The sequence below is a fragment of the Ctenopharyngodon idella genome, chromosome 10, assembly GCF_019924925.1.
Source record: "Ctenopharyngodon idella isolate HZGC_01 chromosome 10, HZGC01, whole genome shotgun sequence".
NCBI classification, from domain to species: domain Eukaryota; kingdom Metazoa; phylum Chordata; class Actinopteri; order Cypriniformes; family Xenocyprididae; genus Ctenopharyngodon; species Ctenopharyngodon idella.
The window spans coordinates 24,258,240-24,275,550 of NC_067229.1; the positions used below are offsets into that span (position 1 = coordinate 24,258,240).

Below are 17,311 nucleotides of genomic sequence, written 5' to 3' on the forward strand. Positions count from 1 at the left end.
TATTGCTTTTCTAAAAAGAAAAAATATATAGCTATACACTTATATTTCATCTTAATGTCACAATACAATGGCAATCTGCCTATGACTCAACTTCTCATTTGCCAGTGTGTGATCCTGCTGTAGTCTCCACCCCTGATCAGTACAAGAGATGGAGCGGGCAAATCTCGCGAAAGCGCCTTCTCTCGCGATGTCACCAAGCATCGCTGTCCTCCTGCTGCAGTGCGCGTATAAAGCAGCGAGACTCGCGGGCACGAAAGGAGGAGTTGCGGCAAGGTCGCGCAGCATCACGGCGCAAATTAGCCACGGAAATCTCAATTCACAGAGATCATCTGGGTCTTTATAGTCGTTGTGAGCGTACACACCGGGCTGCGCGTCAAACTTGTCAGGAGTTTTTGACTGGACGTGTTGCTATTCTCCATTTGCATCCGCATGTGCGCGTCGCGCTGCGGGTTCGGAGGGAAGCACGGCGCGTTATTTTAGTCTTCCTGCAGCATCAGTGTGTGCGTTCAGTCAAACCCATCGGCTCCTCTGCACTTTTAACGGACAGTATCAGCTTTTGGAAAGCTTTTTTGACTCGTCATGTCAGCGTCACCTCCGCCCTTCGCCGCCCCGGGCGACTATCTGTCTGCGCCCGAACCTGACGCGCTCAAACCCGCCGGTCCGACACCGAGCCAGAGCCGCTTTCAGGTGGATCTGGTGTCAGAATCCACCGGGGACAGTCAGACTCTTGGCACATCCGACTCATCCCCACCCGCGTACGCCACCGAGCCGCCGTCCGACGGACTTCGGGATTCTGTAGCTGGCGGCGAGGAAGCCAAGGGCCGGTTTCGGGTTGTGAACTTTGCGGCCTCGAGTCCGGACGCCGCGCCGGCGGAGAGCGCGCAGAATGGGGACACGGTGATGAGCGAAGGCAGCCTGCACTCCTCCACCGGCGGCCAGCAGCACCATCACTACGACACCCACACCAACACCTACTACCTCCGCACGTTCGGACACAACACCATCGACGCCGTGCCCAACATAGACTTCTACCGGCAGACCGCCGCTCCGCTAGGCGAGAAGCTCATTAGACCTACCCTTTCAGAACTGCACGACGAGCTCGACAAGGTACAGCTACACCGCACGCACTCCGGACACTAGTGGGTTAGTAACGAACACATAGACAGACACTTGGTGGGTTGGTACTGAACACACATGCAGGGCACTTGTTTAGTGGGTTACTGTAAACCAGTACGGACACTTGGTGGGTTGGTACTGAACACACATGCCGGACACTTGTTTAGTGGGTTAGTACTGTACACCAATACGAACACTAGTTTAGTGGGTTTGCACTGAACACATGCCGGACAGTAGTTTACTGGTTTGAAACGGAACGAACATAATGGGCACTGGTTTAGTGGGTTGGTACTGAACACACATGCTGGACACTAGTTTAGTGGATTGATACTAAACACATGCCAAGGCACTAGTTTAGTGGATTAGTACTGAACATACATGCCGGACACTGGTTTAGTGGGTTGGCACTGAACACACATGCCGGACACTAGTTTAGTGGATTGATACTAAACACATGCCAAGGCACTAGTTTAGTGGATTAGTACTGAACATACATGCCGGACACTGGTTTAGTGGGTTGGCACTGAACACACATGCCGGACACTAGTTTAGTGGATTGATACTAAACACATGCCAAGGCACTAGTTTAGTGGATTAGTACTGAACATACATGCCGGACACTGGTTTAGTGGGTTGGCACTGAACACACATGCCGGACACTAGTTTAGTGGATTAGTACTGAACACACATGCTGGGCACTGGTTTAGTGGGTTAGTGCTGAATGCATGTGATTGGCACTAGTTTATTGGGTTGGTACTGAACACACATGCCAGGCTCTAGTTTATTGGGTTGGTACTGAACACACATGCCAGGCTCTAGTTTATTGGGTTGGTACTGAATGCACATGCCGGACACTAGTTTAGTGGGTTGATACTGAATGCACATGCTGGACACTAGTTTAGTGGGTTGATACTAAACACACATGCCGGACACTAGTTTAGTGGATTGATACTAAACACATGCCAAGGCACTAGTTTAGTGGATTAGTACTGAACATACATGCCGGACACTGGTTTAGTGGGTTGGCACTGAACACACATGCCGGACACTAGTTTAGTGGATTAGTACTGAACACACATGCTGGGCACTGGTTTAGTGGGTTAGTACTGAATGCATGTGATTGGCACTAGTTTATTGGGTTGGTACTGAACACACATGCCAGGCTCTAGTTTATTGGGTTGGTACTGAACACACATGCCAGGCTCTAGTTTATTGGGTTGGTACTGAATGCACATGCCGGACACTAGTTTAGTGGGTTGATACTGAATGCACATGCTGGACACTAGTTTAGTGGGTTGATACTAAACACACATGCCGGACACTAGTTTAGTGGATTGATACTAAACACATGCCAAGGCACTAGTTTAGTGGATTAGTACTGAACATACATGCCGGACACTGGTTTAGTGGGTTGGCACTGAACACACATGCCGGACACTAGTTTAGTGGATTAGTACTGAACACACATGCTGGGCACTGGTTTAGTGGGTTAGTACTGAATGCATGTGATTGGCACTAGTTTATTGGGTTGGTACTGAACACACATGCCAGGCACTAGTTTATTGGGTTGGTACTGAACACACATGCCAGGCTCTAGTTTATTGGGTTGGTACTGAACACACATGCCAGGCTCTAGTTTAGTGGGTTGATACTAAACACATGCCAAGGCACTAGTTTAGTGGATTAGTACTGAACATACATGCCGGACACTGGTTTAGTGGGTTGGCACTGAACACACATGGTTTACTAGTGGGTTAGTACTGAATGCATGTGATTGGCACTAGTTTATTGGGTTGGTACTGAACACACATGCCAGGCTCTAGTTTATTGGGTTGGTACTGAACACACATGCCAGGCTCTAGTTTATTGGGTTGGTACTGAATGCACATGCCGGACACTAGTTTAGTGGGTTGATACTGAATGCACATGCTGGACACTAGCTTATTGGGTTGGTACTGAACACACATGCTGGGCACTAGTTTAGTGGGTTAGTACTGAACACATATGTCAGATTCTAGTCCCATCGCTCCCAGTTTTGTATGAGGCAACATGTATTTATTAAGTGATGGTCAGTAAGGCAAGGTATCATATTAAATGTCTAATTTCTTCTGATATCAATATCAAATATCAAATGTTTGACTTGGTGTGAAACGTTATAACACTTTACAGTGTCAACATGGACCATTGTGACCTTTGACCTGTGCACACAGTGACTGCAGTGCATTAAGGACAGTGATGATGGGAAATGTTATCTGAAGATCAGACTCTTCACTGTATCATTGTACATGTAGTTCACTGTTGTGAAAACACAAGGCCAAGCTGTGTTTACATTCTTACACTAGACTCAGAAGTGCTGAGAGTGTGTGTGTGTCTGTTGCTGTTAGTCTTTGTTTCTCTCGTGCAATGAGCCTGTTGTTGAGATAGATAAACGGCTTTGTTCGTAAAGTGATTCGTTTGCTATAACAGGTGTAAGTCTGTTTAAAAACCCCTTAATTTGACATGAACAGCAGATGTTGTGTTGTTGTGTCCGTGATGGTCTCACAGCCCTGAAACCCACTCTCTATTTCCTCTGAAAGGCCTGGCAGTTTTAGCCGGAGGCATGACGATTTAGGTCTCTGACGACACTGGCTATTATGACTTGGCAGCTTATCTAGTTTAGTGCATTTGTAACAAACTTTGATGCCAAGTTTTAGAAAAGCCTCTTTGAGACGAAGTACATGACGCACAAATGTTTTAACAGTAGTTTCCACTCATTTGAGCTTTGCACCCATTCCAAATGGAGTAAGAGAGCTCCTCTGAGTTAAGGACGCAAGTAGAGCCATTGAATTATTTTCTTAGTTAAATAAACGGATGCGAAAGATGTGTGTGTATATAAAAAAATATATCAAAATAATGTCAAATGCAGCAGTCTGAAAGAAGATACGTTTTCTGCTGTGTTAGAAATGCGTGTGCTGAGACATGAATACTCTGACTGCACTTGTTTTCTTTTGCAGTAGTAATAGTAATCATGAGACAGAACAAAGTTGCCTTCTAAAGTGAATCATAGATGTTTTTGAGAGCTGACTGAAATGGCAATTTAGTTAGTGTTGTTTGTGAACTCTGGCATCACTAGTACCAGTTCTCCTAATGTTGTGATGAAACCTCTATTGCTAAATATGAAACTGTGTCCTCCTGCATCATTTGTGCTCCAGACATGAATGATTCCTCAAATCATGTGTCTTAAGAGGTGTGCTGTTACTTACATTAAATACACTACGGGTGTATTTACACGTGGTTACTTCATGTGTCTCGAGTGATCGCATCACTGTTTAAGCCTTCCAGTCTAGTCAGCACTGGTGGGAGAATGCAGTGCTCACCATCTTTATTCATGAAGGTGATTGGGCGACAAACAATTTTATTTGCAGCGGTTTGCGCATGTGCTTTGTGAAGAGAGGCGCTCTTCTCCAGCAGGCCTTATCTGTGAAGATGTGTGTTGCGATAGCGTTGTGGTATCTGGCTGGCTGGAGCTGTTATAACGCGTTTGCACACGCATTTTTTTTTTTTTGTTTTTTTTTTGTCAAATTTACATATGTGCCTTAAACAACCAGATCCATTTACACTTAGTCATGTCTGGAATGCATCTTAAACCACTTCTTGAAGTGCTTTGAGTGATCAGATTGTGTTTTGGAGGGCATTTGTACCTGGGCCCAGTTGTTCTAAAGTAATCTGATTGGATTTCGACTATCAGATTGGATCAAATCTTAAAAATGAGTTGTTCAAAAAAAAAAAAAGGTTCTGAAATTGGATTAAATCACAAAATCCAATCTTTGTTTTGGTCTGGATCAAATCGTCAGTTTGTGTTCAAAACATTTTAGTAAGACTGGGATAGCTTTGATTTAAAAAAAAAAAAAAAAATCAGGATTATCCTGATTCTAGCAGAAGGGTGGATTTCAGCAACAAAAATGTAATAACTTTAAAACTGGTCAAAAAATACAACATGTAATATATATGCACATTTTTATTTTGCTCTTGATTAGTTTAACTGGTAAAGTAATAAAATAGAAGTAGACATTAGGCTTCCTATTAAGCCTTTCAGTACAATAAATTAAAAAAAGATCTTGGTGCCATAAAATAATCCCCTAAATGGCTGTCAATATCAAACAAAAATTAAGTGTTTTAAGTGTTTTTTTTTGTAATCACTGTATATAAACTACATTGGCACAATTATCAGAGATTAACCAGTCAAAGTTTCTAACAACTGCATCCTTTATTGAATGTATTTTTGTTTGTTTTTGTTGTGGGTCACATGAGAAGCTACGAAAGCTCTAAAGGCACATTGTGATGGGAGGAAAAATATGAGATGGAGGAAGAAATAATTTTAATGCTTTTGTGTTCCCCCAAGAGTCTTTGTGTTCACTCTGAAAACGAGTTCTTTGTGAATGAACGCAAACTTTCTTGGGGGGAAAATGCAAAACTTTTGTGAGAGAATGCAAAAGCATTAGAGTATATAGATTTTTCTCTCATTTCATATTTTTCCCCCATAACTATGTCCCTTAGTAGGGGTCTGATTGTTTAAAGGAAATTGAAAATGAAAGGGGATGTTTATTTTCTTTTTTTCTTTAAATAAAACACTTAAAGTCACCCACATTGACTCTTCCACCTGTTGTTCATTATATAGCTAGTAGCCTTCATTGTGAATAAGACCCCATTTGGAGCTGGTAATCCAGATTTGGTACTCTGAAAAAGTGTGTATCTGCATCAGGTTGATTCATTCCTATTTTGCTAAAAAAAACAAACAAAAAAAAGTAAGATAGATTACCTGTTCCTGGATAGCAAAACATGGTATTTCCAAATCTAGATAATTCTGATCCAGATTAAACTTTCTAAACAACTGGACCCTGGTCCTTTTTTGCAAACGGATTGCTATCCAATCGGAGAAAAGAGCCAAGTGTAAACTCTAAGCTGCGTTTACACTGTAAGTCTTAATGCACAGATCTGATCTTTTAACCAAATCCGATTTTATTTTATTTTTTTATTTTTGGCCCACCTATTTACATTTACTTTAGACACGACTGTTATCTGATATCTGCGTTTACATTAATTCCCGCCCAAAATGATTGTCGTAATCGCTTTAATACGCACATGGTAGACCCTCAGGTTTTGAATGGCTGTGCTATTAAAATTATTTATATATTCCACGTCAGGTGGCCATGATTATTTGCCAACATGGATAAGTTAATAGCTATCATGGATGTTTTGCAGTGCAAAATCTGACTGAATGACTATAGACTGAAAAAGGGTAATTTTATCTATGACTTGTTAGACAATTCTGAAGTGAAATAAAGTAGCACGGTAAGATTACATTTATTTGAATGAATTTGAATATGAATGACGAGAGAGAGTATGAAGCTGGAAAGTTATCACCTCATTGCTGAGAAATATAATGTTTTCAGTGGTGAAGCTTATTTATAAAAGTCACCGGTAGTGTTGTCACGGTACCAAAATTCCAGTAGTTGGTACCAATACCAGTAAAAATTTTATGGTTCTTGGTACCAATTTCGGTACCACAGGAAAGTCTGTTGGAACTATTTCACTATTTTATTTAACTAGCCTATTTTTAAAAACATATTAAATATGATGGTAATCATAGATATAAATATTTGGAGCGTGTGTGTGTGTGTGTGTGTGTGTGTGTGTATATACCTCAATAAAATAATTTTTGAAATATAAAAAAAACCCGAATACAACAGCCGACAAAGCTTAAATGTATGGACTTCCGTGCCTCTCTCATTCGACATGAACCACAATGTTTCCATGGCTGCGATGTCACATTTAATTGCTAAACTACTAGCCTATTTCTTCTGTAAACAAAGCTTTGTGCTTCACTCGTGTCATATTCACGTAAAATACTGGCACAGCCCTATCAGTGGGTACCGAATATATCCGAATACTCGGTACTCCCGGTACTACTGAAATGCTGATATTGTCACATTTTCAAAATTTCAGTACCAACTTGGTACCGAAGTACCGGTATTTTTGACAACACTAGTCACCGGGCAGAGGTTGAAAACCAGCTGCTGAATGTGTGCGTGCGCAATTTCTTTCCTATTGGAAAAGATATCTAGATATATAGACATAAAGTTCCCACCCACCTCAATAAAAAAGCTGCGAGTTTTAGTGCGAGCACATACATCATGTCTGCTTCATAATACAACATTAAAATGTTATCTTTTTATAGGCAAACGTGTCGCCTTGTGGTGGCTTGGAATTCCAAGGGGAAGTGTATATGCGTTTTTAGACGTAGGTCGGATGTCCAGATATTGGATATGTATCTGATTTAAAACCAGATAGCTCGGATCTTCTGCAGATTTTTGTATTTACACGTGTGCAACAATTTCCGATCTGTGTCAGATGTGAGCAAAAAATCAGATTTTTTTTGTGCCAGTGTAAATGCAGCCCAAGTGATCAGACATGCATTTTTTTTTTTTTTCTCCACTTGCTGGAAGAGAAAACCAGTGAAAAGAACGTGTTGTAATTTGTCATGGCCCTGCAAGCAGATTAAAGCTCTTGTAATTGCATTGAATGTCTGTTGTCTGTTAGTTTGCTCTGTTTTTGTGTGGTTTGTGTAGCAGCTGTTAGTAAATCAACACTCCAGTGTTTTCTGCTGCTATAAATACATCTGTTCAGCTGTTTGTATTGTTGGGAATGGAGTTAAGCTGTGGGGAAATTTACAAAGCTATTTTCTTCTGTTTGTCCAATAATGGTTGTCAATTAATCATCTGTAATTCTGTCCAGATAATCTGAGCATGTGCTTGTGCACTATTTCAGAAATCAAGTTTGTCATGTGAAGTGGCTGATGTTATTCCTCTGTTTGTCTGTTTATCAAACCAGTGAGATGGATATTTTGATAAGTGTTCTGCCTTGAAATATTATGTAAAGTGAACACTAGTAAAGTCATGTTAAAGTCATCATGCTTTCAGATTGAAGCTTTTTCCTATTGAAGTTACACACTGGACAACACTGTACAACAAATCCATGACCGAATGGAAAGTGTTTTATTGGCTGCTGGCAGTTAATTTAAACACATATTGATGTGTGAGCCAGTGAGTCTTTTATGGCTGTCAAACGGACGCTGTCACATTCGACACTCCAGTCCAGTTTTCCAGTCATTTCTTTAACAGTTTCAGTACTTCATTAGAGCAACACCAACATCCACCAAATCACTCGTTTATTTTGGCTTTGTTGAAAAAAAAACTGAAAGTGTTCAGCACTGCACGTTTTCATAGTGTGACTGAAGTTCGATGGCCGCACTGATTAAGGCAGCATGATATTGACCAGCGAGAAAGTCCTGTCAGGACTTATTTACAGAAGTGTGACTGAGTGGAAATAGATGTTGAAATACTGATTCTGCGAGAGACAAACAAACAGGAAGACAAATTTAGTGTGAGAAGATTGTTGGAAATGCGTGCCCTTGATGATATTTCTGAAAAATATTCTCTTGCATCTTGCTCATTTCGAGATACTTTCAAAGTGAAATGTCCAGTGAGTGGCGCTAAAAGCGAGTTTAGTTTTATAATCCGCAACAGATTTTATTTGCGTAGGTTGTTGTGCATGGCAGTTCTGAATTTAAATGTCCGGTGAGTGGCGCTAAAAAGTTAATCACGTTTGAAAATGACGTACCACCTACATTAAACCCTAAATATACCCAAAAGTGTTAAGAAAAGCAAACGTATTTCCTGAAGCAACCATGCCATTTAAGCTTGCTTTAACAATTTGCACCTGCAATAATAATTTTCTGCAAAAAGAGTTAAAATTGGTTGCTGTTTTACTGCATCTAATGTTCATTTCAGCTGAAAACTGAATTGGTCTGTTGTAACGTGTATTGGTATGTTATTTGATGAGAAATGGGGTGGAATATCTGTTAAACTGAAACAGATCCAGCTCAGGGGTGGAAGTAGCCACATGTGGAAAGACTTGTTACGAAGGCAACTGCAGCCAGATGAGCTGAACATGTTTGATCCTGCTGTGAAGCCACTCTGTGAATCAGGTGATTTGGTGTTACTTCTGACCACAAGCTGCTAAGAGTTTCAGTGATGTGTAACCTGTGGTGTCTGTGCGGGTGGCTGTCACTCGAGTGGGTGAACATCTGTAACAGTTAATTCCACTGCAGCACTTTTAGAGCTCCACGATTCTGAATAAATTGAGAATCATTTTGTTTCAAATCGAGATGATTATTTTCCCATGATTCTGAACAGACAACTAAATAAAATAACAAAATTTACTAGTCTATTTAAAAATGTTTAATTAGAATGAATGAATTATTTAAAAAAAATGTTTTGAATGAATGATTCAATGACGAATCATTTTTTTTTTTTTTTTTTTTTAAGTCACTTGTTGCAAACTAGTGGCCTAACGATGTAATGATACAATCGTTATTTAAAGCACCAAGTTACTTTCAAAAGGGCATCTGCTGTATTTCACTACCATAGACATTAGAGTTTATATCTGAACTGTAAATTTAAACTGTGATAATTTGAATTGGTGTAACACAGAAATATCAATACTAGGGCTGCACGATTAATCGTATTTTTATCGCGATAACGATATCTGCTTCTCTCGATTGATTACAAATAATCGTCATGATATTGGCCCGCTCGTTATTTATCCTGAAAACGTGTTTTTTCTTTGGGATATGCTTGTGGTTGCCAGATGCAAAGAGCTTAAATCCCCCAAATAGAGCTTTTCCCTTAAAAAGATATACTGTCTTCCGGGTGTTTTACTTAATCTGTGCAATCTGGCAACTCTATACACGCGCTCCCTCTAAATGCGGAAGAAGCGCTGATGATCTGAAAACAAACATATGCGCTGTAGTTTAGTGATCTCCACAGCGCAATTCTGCTTCAATGAAAGTGTCATACAGCCAGTCTTTGTTTCTTCACAAGCCACTCGTACTATTTGTGACTAAATCTGCCATGATCAAACCTTCAGCGATGAATTCCAACAAATGCAACACGGATCTCCACCTTAGTTACTGTTTGCAGAATGCACTTTTGCAACCTGCGTGACAATTCAATTGGGAAAATGAACATAGTTTGGAATTATTGGAAATAATATTAGGTGTTTCGCTGTTTTATCTTTTGAAGTTCCTAAAGGTTTTACCAGTTTTTACCAGTTTTACCAGTTGAAAATTATATTGCCACTGGGACATTCTAAAACGCGTAACGTGGCTTAATTTAGACAGTGTTATTAACAGACCAAACTTAGTAAACATCATACTAATAAAGCATACTATGTACAGAAAAGCAGATGAGCCCAGAATATGAACGCAACACGTTTAATTAAGCATTTTCCTCCCATAAAGAAAACGCTTAACGTGGCTTAATGTACTAAGACAGTGACATTAAAATACCAAACTTATTAAACACTATACTAATAAAGCATACTATACAGAAAAATTGGTTTGTGCAGAATTTGATCTTTTAATATCACTTAGTAGGCTACATTAAGTGACGTTAAGCTTTTTCTTTAATGGTTTTCTATGGGAGGAAAGCAACGTGTAATTAAACACATTGCGTTCATATTCTGGGCTTATCTGCTTTGCTGTACAGTATGGTTTATTATGATGTTTATGGAGTTTGGTCTTTTAACGTGGCTTAATGTACTAAGACAGTGATATTAAGTGTTTTTCATGTTGAGTATTTTAGAATGCCCCTAGCCAGGGACATTTTTTTTTTTTTTTTTTTTTTTTTTTTTATCAAAGAGCATCATTCTTTGCTTTATGAATTTGCAGGGCAATCTGAATCTCTGGTTTGTCTCATTTGCAAACAAATTGTGTTGCTTTAAAAATCTAATGTGAATACAGATTACAAAGCGTTCACCAAAACCATGTGTTTTGTATTGATTTACCATCTAACGAAGTTATCATAGTTGGTTAAATGAAGTCGGTGTGCCACCTACAGGCCTTTTGGGTGAAGTGTAGGTTGGTAAAGAACGTGAAAATGGCCATAACTACATTACCCTTTTTGATAGAATAATTGTGATTAATAATCGTGATTATCAGTTTAACCATTATCGTGCAGCCCTAATCAATACTGTGTGGTTGAAAAGACTGTTTGTGAAGCTGTTTCATACCTAAACATGATAACTGCTCTCTCTGGATCAGCGGCAGCACCAACACAGATCTAAATGTTCCAGTATGATTTTGTCAAAGGTTTAATAACATAGCCGAATCGTTGTCATTTAGGAATAAGATCGTGGGTGTTTGAATCAAGATCGCGATCTTTTAATGATAAATCGTGCAGCTCTAAGCTCTTTAAAGAATATTATTCAGGACTGAAGTAGAGACCTGCACTCTCACGGGACTACCGCAGGAACCACAGGACCCAATGCGACAGAGTGCGACGCGGCACTAGATTTGATGGGCGAGTGTGGGTGCTGGCGGTAAGGTACTGTGTGTGTGTGTGTGTGTGTGTGTGTGTGTGTGTGTGTGTGCGGGTGTGTGTGCGGGTTGCGGGAGAATAAAACGATTCGATAGTCCACTCACCGTTCAAAATCTCTGAGGTTTTGTTCAGTGCTAAATTCTGAATTCTGCATGCTGGCCAAATCCTCTGATTATAACAAACAAAGTGTAGACATTATGAAAGATTCATTGTGCAGTCAGCTTCATAGATAATAACGGAGCTTTGGGAGATTGCGATGAACTGAGATGGCAGCCTTTTAGGAATTATGAAGGGAGTACACTTTGCACGCATTTTGCCATGCCAAACCATGCACACAGTAGCATATGCTTGCTTTTATGTTAAATTAACAGTGGTTTGTGAGTTTTGATGATTTAATAACAATTTATCGGGAGCGTTTATGCTGGAATGTGTAGGTTGTGGCTAGGCGACATGTAACTTGAAACAGTTTTGTGGATGTACAGAAAAAAAATCTATACTTTTATGCAGGCGGTAGCTGGACAAAACATGACTGTTGCGGATGGGAGCGGGAGAAGTTAACAGGCTATACATTTGCGTATTTGCGGGAGCGGGACTGAAAATAGTTAATAGTAATAATAGCTGATAAGAGAATCAGTGGGAAGGATTTGTTTTTTTCATATATTTGTATAATTACAGAATCAACTGTTAGTCTGTTAGTTTCTAATAAGGTTTAGACCATTCACATGCTCTCTGGCAGTATGGAGGGTCAAGGTCAGCCAGTTTAATTTACCTAAACTTGAGGCATTGGTCCTATAATGTAAGGCCATGTACACACTGCAGCTAAATTCGGTTGTCACTTCACCTTTTAAAAACTGACTTACAAACAAAGTGCAATATAACTGTGTAATTTCATCAGCATAACCCACAGAATTACATAATTACGAACACTTGATAGTTTTTCAAGTGAATCTACCTATGCATTATCAGCTGTCATGTCATATCTGTATCTCAACATTGTTTATATGTGCTATTATTGACATTCATATCTATTCAAATCATCTGTACGTGACTATTACTACATTAAATGTAAATATAAATATACACCATATTGCCAAAAGTATTGGGACACCCCTCCAAATCATTGAATTCAGGTGTTCCAATCACTTCCATTGCCACAGGTGTATAAAATCAAGCACCTAGGCATTCAGACTGTTTCTACAAACATTTGTGAAAGAATGGGTCACTCTCTTACAGTGAAAGGAACTCTTAATGCTTCAACATACCAAGACATTTTGGAAAATTTCATGCTCCCAACTTTGTGGGAACAGTTTGGGGATGGCCCCTTCCTGTTCCAACATGACTGCGCAACTGTGCACAAAGCAAGGTCCATAAAGACATGGATGAGCGAGTTTGGTGTGGAGGAACTTGACTGGCCTGCACCTCAACCCGATAGAACACCTTTAGGATGAATTAGAGTGGAGACTGTGAGCCAGGCCTTCTCGTCCAACATCAGTGCCTGACCTCACAAATGCGCTTCTAGAAGAATGGTCAAAAATTCCAATAAACACACTCCTAAACTTTGTGGAAAGCCTTCCCAGAAGAGTTGAAGCTGTTATAGCTGCAAAGGGTGGGCCAACTCCATATGAAACCCTATGGATTAAGAATGGGATGTCATTAAAGTTCATGTGCATGTAAAGGCAGGCATCCCAAAACTTTTGGCAATATAGTGTATATTTGCTTACCTTCTATTAAAACATGCTAGAGCGGAGTCTCTGTCAAGTCCAAGTTTGTTGTGAAGCTCTCTCCATCTCAAAAACACCATGCCAATATTGATCCTTGTTTTATTTCTTTTTTTTTTTTTATCCCAAAGCCTGCTTGCATCAGTTGACCTATGATAAGGTTTTTGGCATGCTAGATGTTGCATAACCAACACTTTCACATTTTGTCCATGTGAGTTGCCATAGTTTCTACAAGCGAAACCCAGGGATAGCGCGGATATTACGTCATTGGTAGGCGACAATGACAAGGGACGAGCCATTATTTAAAATTGGAATTTCTCTGGATTTACAAATCCTTGGGAACTTTTGGGATAATGTAATTATTTGCAATATATCACACTGTGCAAGTGGTTCTTATATATTTTATTACAATAACCTTACAGATTGTGCCTTTAAAGCATTCCTACTGTTGGAAAAAACATGACAAGAAAAAAATAACACTGTTGGATTATTAATATCAATGTTTTTGTAAAAAAAAAAAAAAACATATAAAAAGGGAATATGACTGTATTAACCCAATTATAGTCAATAATGTTTAGTCAATAATATTTTATTTGAGCTGAAACTGAAGAGTAAATGAACAACGGTAAACTGAAGCGCTTTGCTAGAGGGTTAATAAAAAAACCAAATGCATCCTATATGACATTAATCTGATATTGGGTAAAGTATACCCGGGTAAAGTAATATTGGGTCATTCCATGTCAAATCAGCCAAATTTCGGAAAACTTTCCTGGCTCAAATGTTTTATTTTGTTAATGTTATTTCTATAGAAAGACAAACATAAGTAGTGATAAAAGCCCAAATATTAAATGTCACAGATGTATATTTACTGTGTAATCCACTATTTTATAGAGGGGGGTCAAAATGACAATGAGATTTGGAGCCAATATATTACAGGGGTGTAAAAATGAATTTAGAAAGATGGCAGCATCATTATTTTATTTTTACACACAGATTGGTATGTGTATTAGTAAAATCAGATGAAGAGGAATATCTGAAGAACAAATAATGTTGAGACTATAAATGTATCCTTTTTTTTTTTTTTTCCCTTTATCAGAAGAATTGCATAAAACAACTCTCAGAGTACCAAAAATCTACTGAAGATGGTTTAGTTGAGGCACAATACACTTTATAAGAATCTATATTTGAATCAGTTTTAAGGATAATTGGAAGAAGGGATTGTTCATTTTAACAGCTTCTGAAGCTACTAAGAGTTCAAATACACAGTATTGTAACTACATGCTACCGCATTGACATCCCTATATTTATTAGATTGAACCATGTAGGGCCTTAAAAATGAAGATTAAAATGAAAAGTTTCATTAGAACAAGAATCTAAAATGACATTAAGATATTTTTAACACTTCTTGAATTTTTTTGTTTTGGCACTCAGAGAGGTGTTGTATTCAATTGTTTTGATAGAGGGAAACAAGATACATGTCTAGTTTCAGAGTTATTTATTCTTCAGACATTCCTCTTTAAATGCCATAAGTATCAGCTGTGTGCAAAGTGAACCACATTTGGTTTTCGATCACTGAAAATGGGTAAAATGCAACAGTTTGAACATAGCTGCTTTGAGATCCCCTTATCTATTGTACTGAACTAAATAGGGCCTTGAAAATGAAGATTTCAAAAGGAAAGTTTATTAAGCATGAGAATCTAATCTGGAAGGATATTAAGATATCTTGAATACTTTTAGAGTTACAGGCATGCGAACTTTGGAAAATGAATATTTATGACAGGTATGTTTATGCAATAGATATTATAATAATAATAATAATAATAATAATAATAATAATAATAATAATAATAATAATAATAATAATATATATTTTTTTGACAACTGAAAATGTGTCCATATCTCTGGGACTGAACCATCGAGGGCCTTTAAAATGAAGATACCAAAAGGAAAGTTTAAGAACCAGAATCTAAAAGAATGATAAGATCTCTTTAATACTTCTTGAGTTACAGGCATGCAAACTTGAGGCAAAAAACACAAGAAATGCTTTTTGTCATTGTTGGCATATAATGAAACAAAGATTGCTAAAGTCAACAGATTTTACTAATAGACCTACCAATCTCTGTGTAAAAAAAAAAAAACAAAAAACAAAAAAACAACAAACAATGCTGCCATCTTTCTAAAATCATTTTACACCACTCCAAATCTCAGGTGAAAATTGTCATTTTGATGCACCCCCCCCACCCCCCCTCTACAAAATAGTGGATTACTCAGTAAATATACATCTGTAACATTTAATATTTTGGCTTTCATCACTATTTATGTTTGTCTTGATACAGAAAAAATATTAACAAAATCAAAACTTTGAGCCGGGGACCTCTGGTTGAGTTGACCCAGAATGACCCTATTACAACTTACATTTGTACAAAAAACAAACGAACAAAAAAAAAAACAATCATAAATTATCTATCATAAAAATATATATATTTTTTTTTAAAGTCACATCGATCATGGTTTTCATGTTGATCGTCACTATCACTGTACTAGCTGTCATGAGTACTTGTGCACATCCCTACTAAACATGTCCAAATGTTGTATTTTGGAAATGATACCCAAGTATTATGACCTGCAACAGGGGTCTTCTCCCCAAGATGGCCACAGATGTTAATTGTGCTCACAGATTGTCAGGGTTTTTTATTTTTTTTATTTTTTTATTGTGACGTGATTTCATCACAGGTGATGTAATAGTTCTGGTGTCAGTAGTGCATGGCACTAGATGAGATGAGGCCAAAAACAACAGATGAAATAGCATTTGTCCCCCGACACCTCCTGCAGCATCTCCATAGTGATGTTTGTCTCCTGAATGCCGCTAATCTACATGCGTAAAGAAGGCAGTGTCCCAGTAGACATGTTACCTTTATCACACCTGAGGTCAGTTTTTCAGTGAGTGAGCAGGTTTTGCCTGTAGTCATCACTATAAAGCACCAGAATTTCTGCAACTAAAAAAAATAAATGTTTGCTTTCAACTGAAACTGCTTTAATATTTGCTTCTCCAATGTTCATTTGTGTCTATTTACTTGTCTTGTTTGTGTCTGTTTAAAAATGGTGATGTTGTATTGTGGGGTCTCTGATGATTCCCACCCCTAGTATGACGCCCTGCTAGATAAATGTGCCTGTGAGTGCTGCAGTATGGTTGCAGTCTTTGAGTACTGCAGTATGGTGGCTGTCGTATGCTGACGCTGGCCGTCTGACAGCTGTCACTGTGTTTCTGCAGGCGACATCATCAGTGAGGTCACATGTCTGTCAGATCAATGTCTTAATCTGATGGCTCCAAACACACCGCAGCCTTCCCATCATATCTACCCTGTGCACACTATCATGTATCTCTGCCGCAGCATCCACGTGACCTGCACATTACAGTCATTTTAGTTTTCTGATTGCATTCTTGTGCATGAAATATGCTTGTGATCATGTGCACAGCGGAGTAATTTTAAGTACAGCATAAATGAGTACACCCCCTCTGAACATAAAAATATCTCTTAATGATCACTTACAGTTCATATGAAGATCATGATATTTATTAAAAAAACAGAGAAAAATATGTAATATCTGCAAAATAAATGAGTTTGCTGTTTTGCTTAAATGAAGGGTTGAAAAAATTAGTACACCTTTGTTTTAAAGGCACAATGTGTAAGATTTTGGATTAAAATATCCAAAAACCACTAGAACAGTGTTATTTAATTTATTGACTTGTGTACTTAAATTATCCCAAATTTTTCTAACTTTGTTTAAATCCAGAGAAATCGGCTATTTTAACTAGTGTAACAGCCCGTATCATTGTGTTGCCTGTCAATGATGTCATATCCGCGTTACCCTTGATTTCCAGTTAGAAACCATGGAAACATCAAATACGCTTTAATATATTATGTGTTAGTGCTGGGTGGTTTGAGCAAAAATCTGTATCACGTTTTTTTTTACTGGACCTTTATTTTGCCATATTTTACTGTCAGGAATACCCAGTAGCACCTCGCTGCAGAACACGAGATCCAGGGGGTGGAGACT

At 38.6% G+C, this 17,311-nt stretch overlaps 1 protein-coding gene across 3 annotated transcripts in view; it reads left to right on the forward strand.

The window, feature by feature from the left end:
• The first annotated feature begins 186 nt into the window (after positions 1–186).
• Positions 187–17,311, forward strand: part of slc12a2 (solute carrier family 12 member 2) — a 70,972-nt gene continuing 53,847 nt past the window's right edge. The window contains exon 1 of one of the 3 annotated variants that reach the window (XR_007932151.1): positions 187–1,107. Coding sequence is in view for 2 of the 3 variants with exons in the window: in XM_051908807.1 (XP_051764767.1) it covers positions 580–1,107 (528 nt within the window). In the remaining variant the exon portion in view is untranslated. The remainder of the gene's footprint in view (positions 1,108–17,311) is intronic. The other 2 variants (XM_051908807.1, XM_051908806.1) reach the window with 2 other exon arrangements.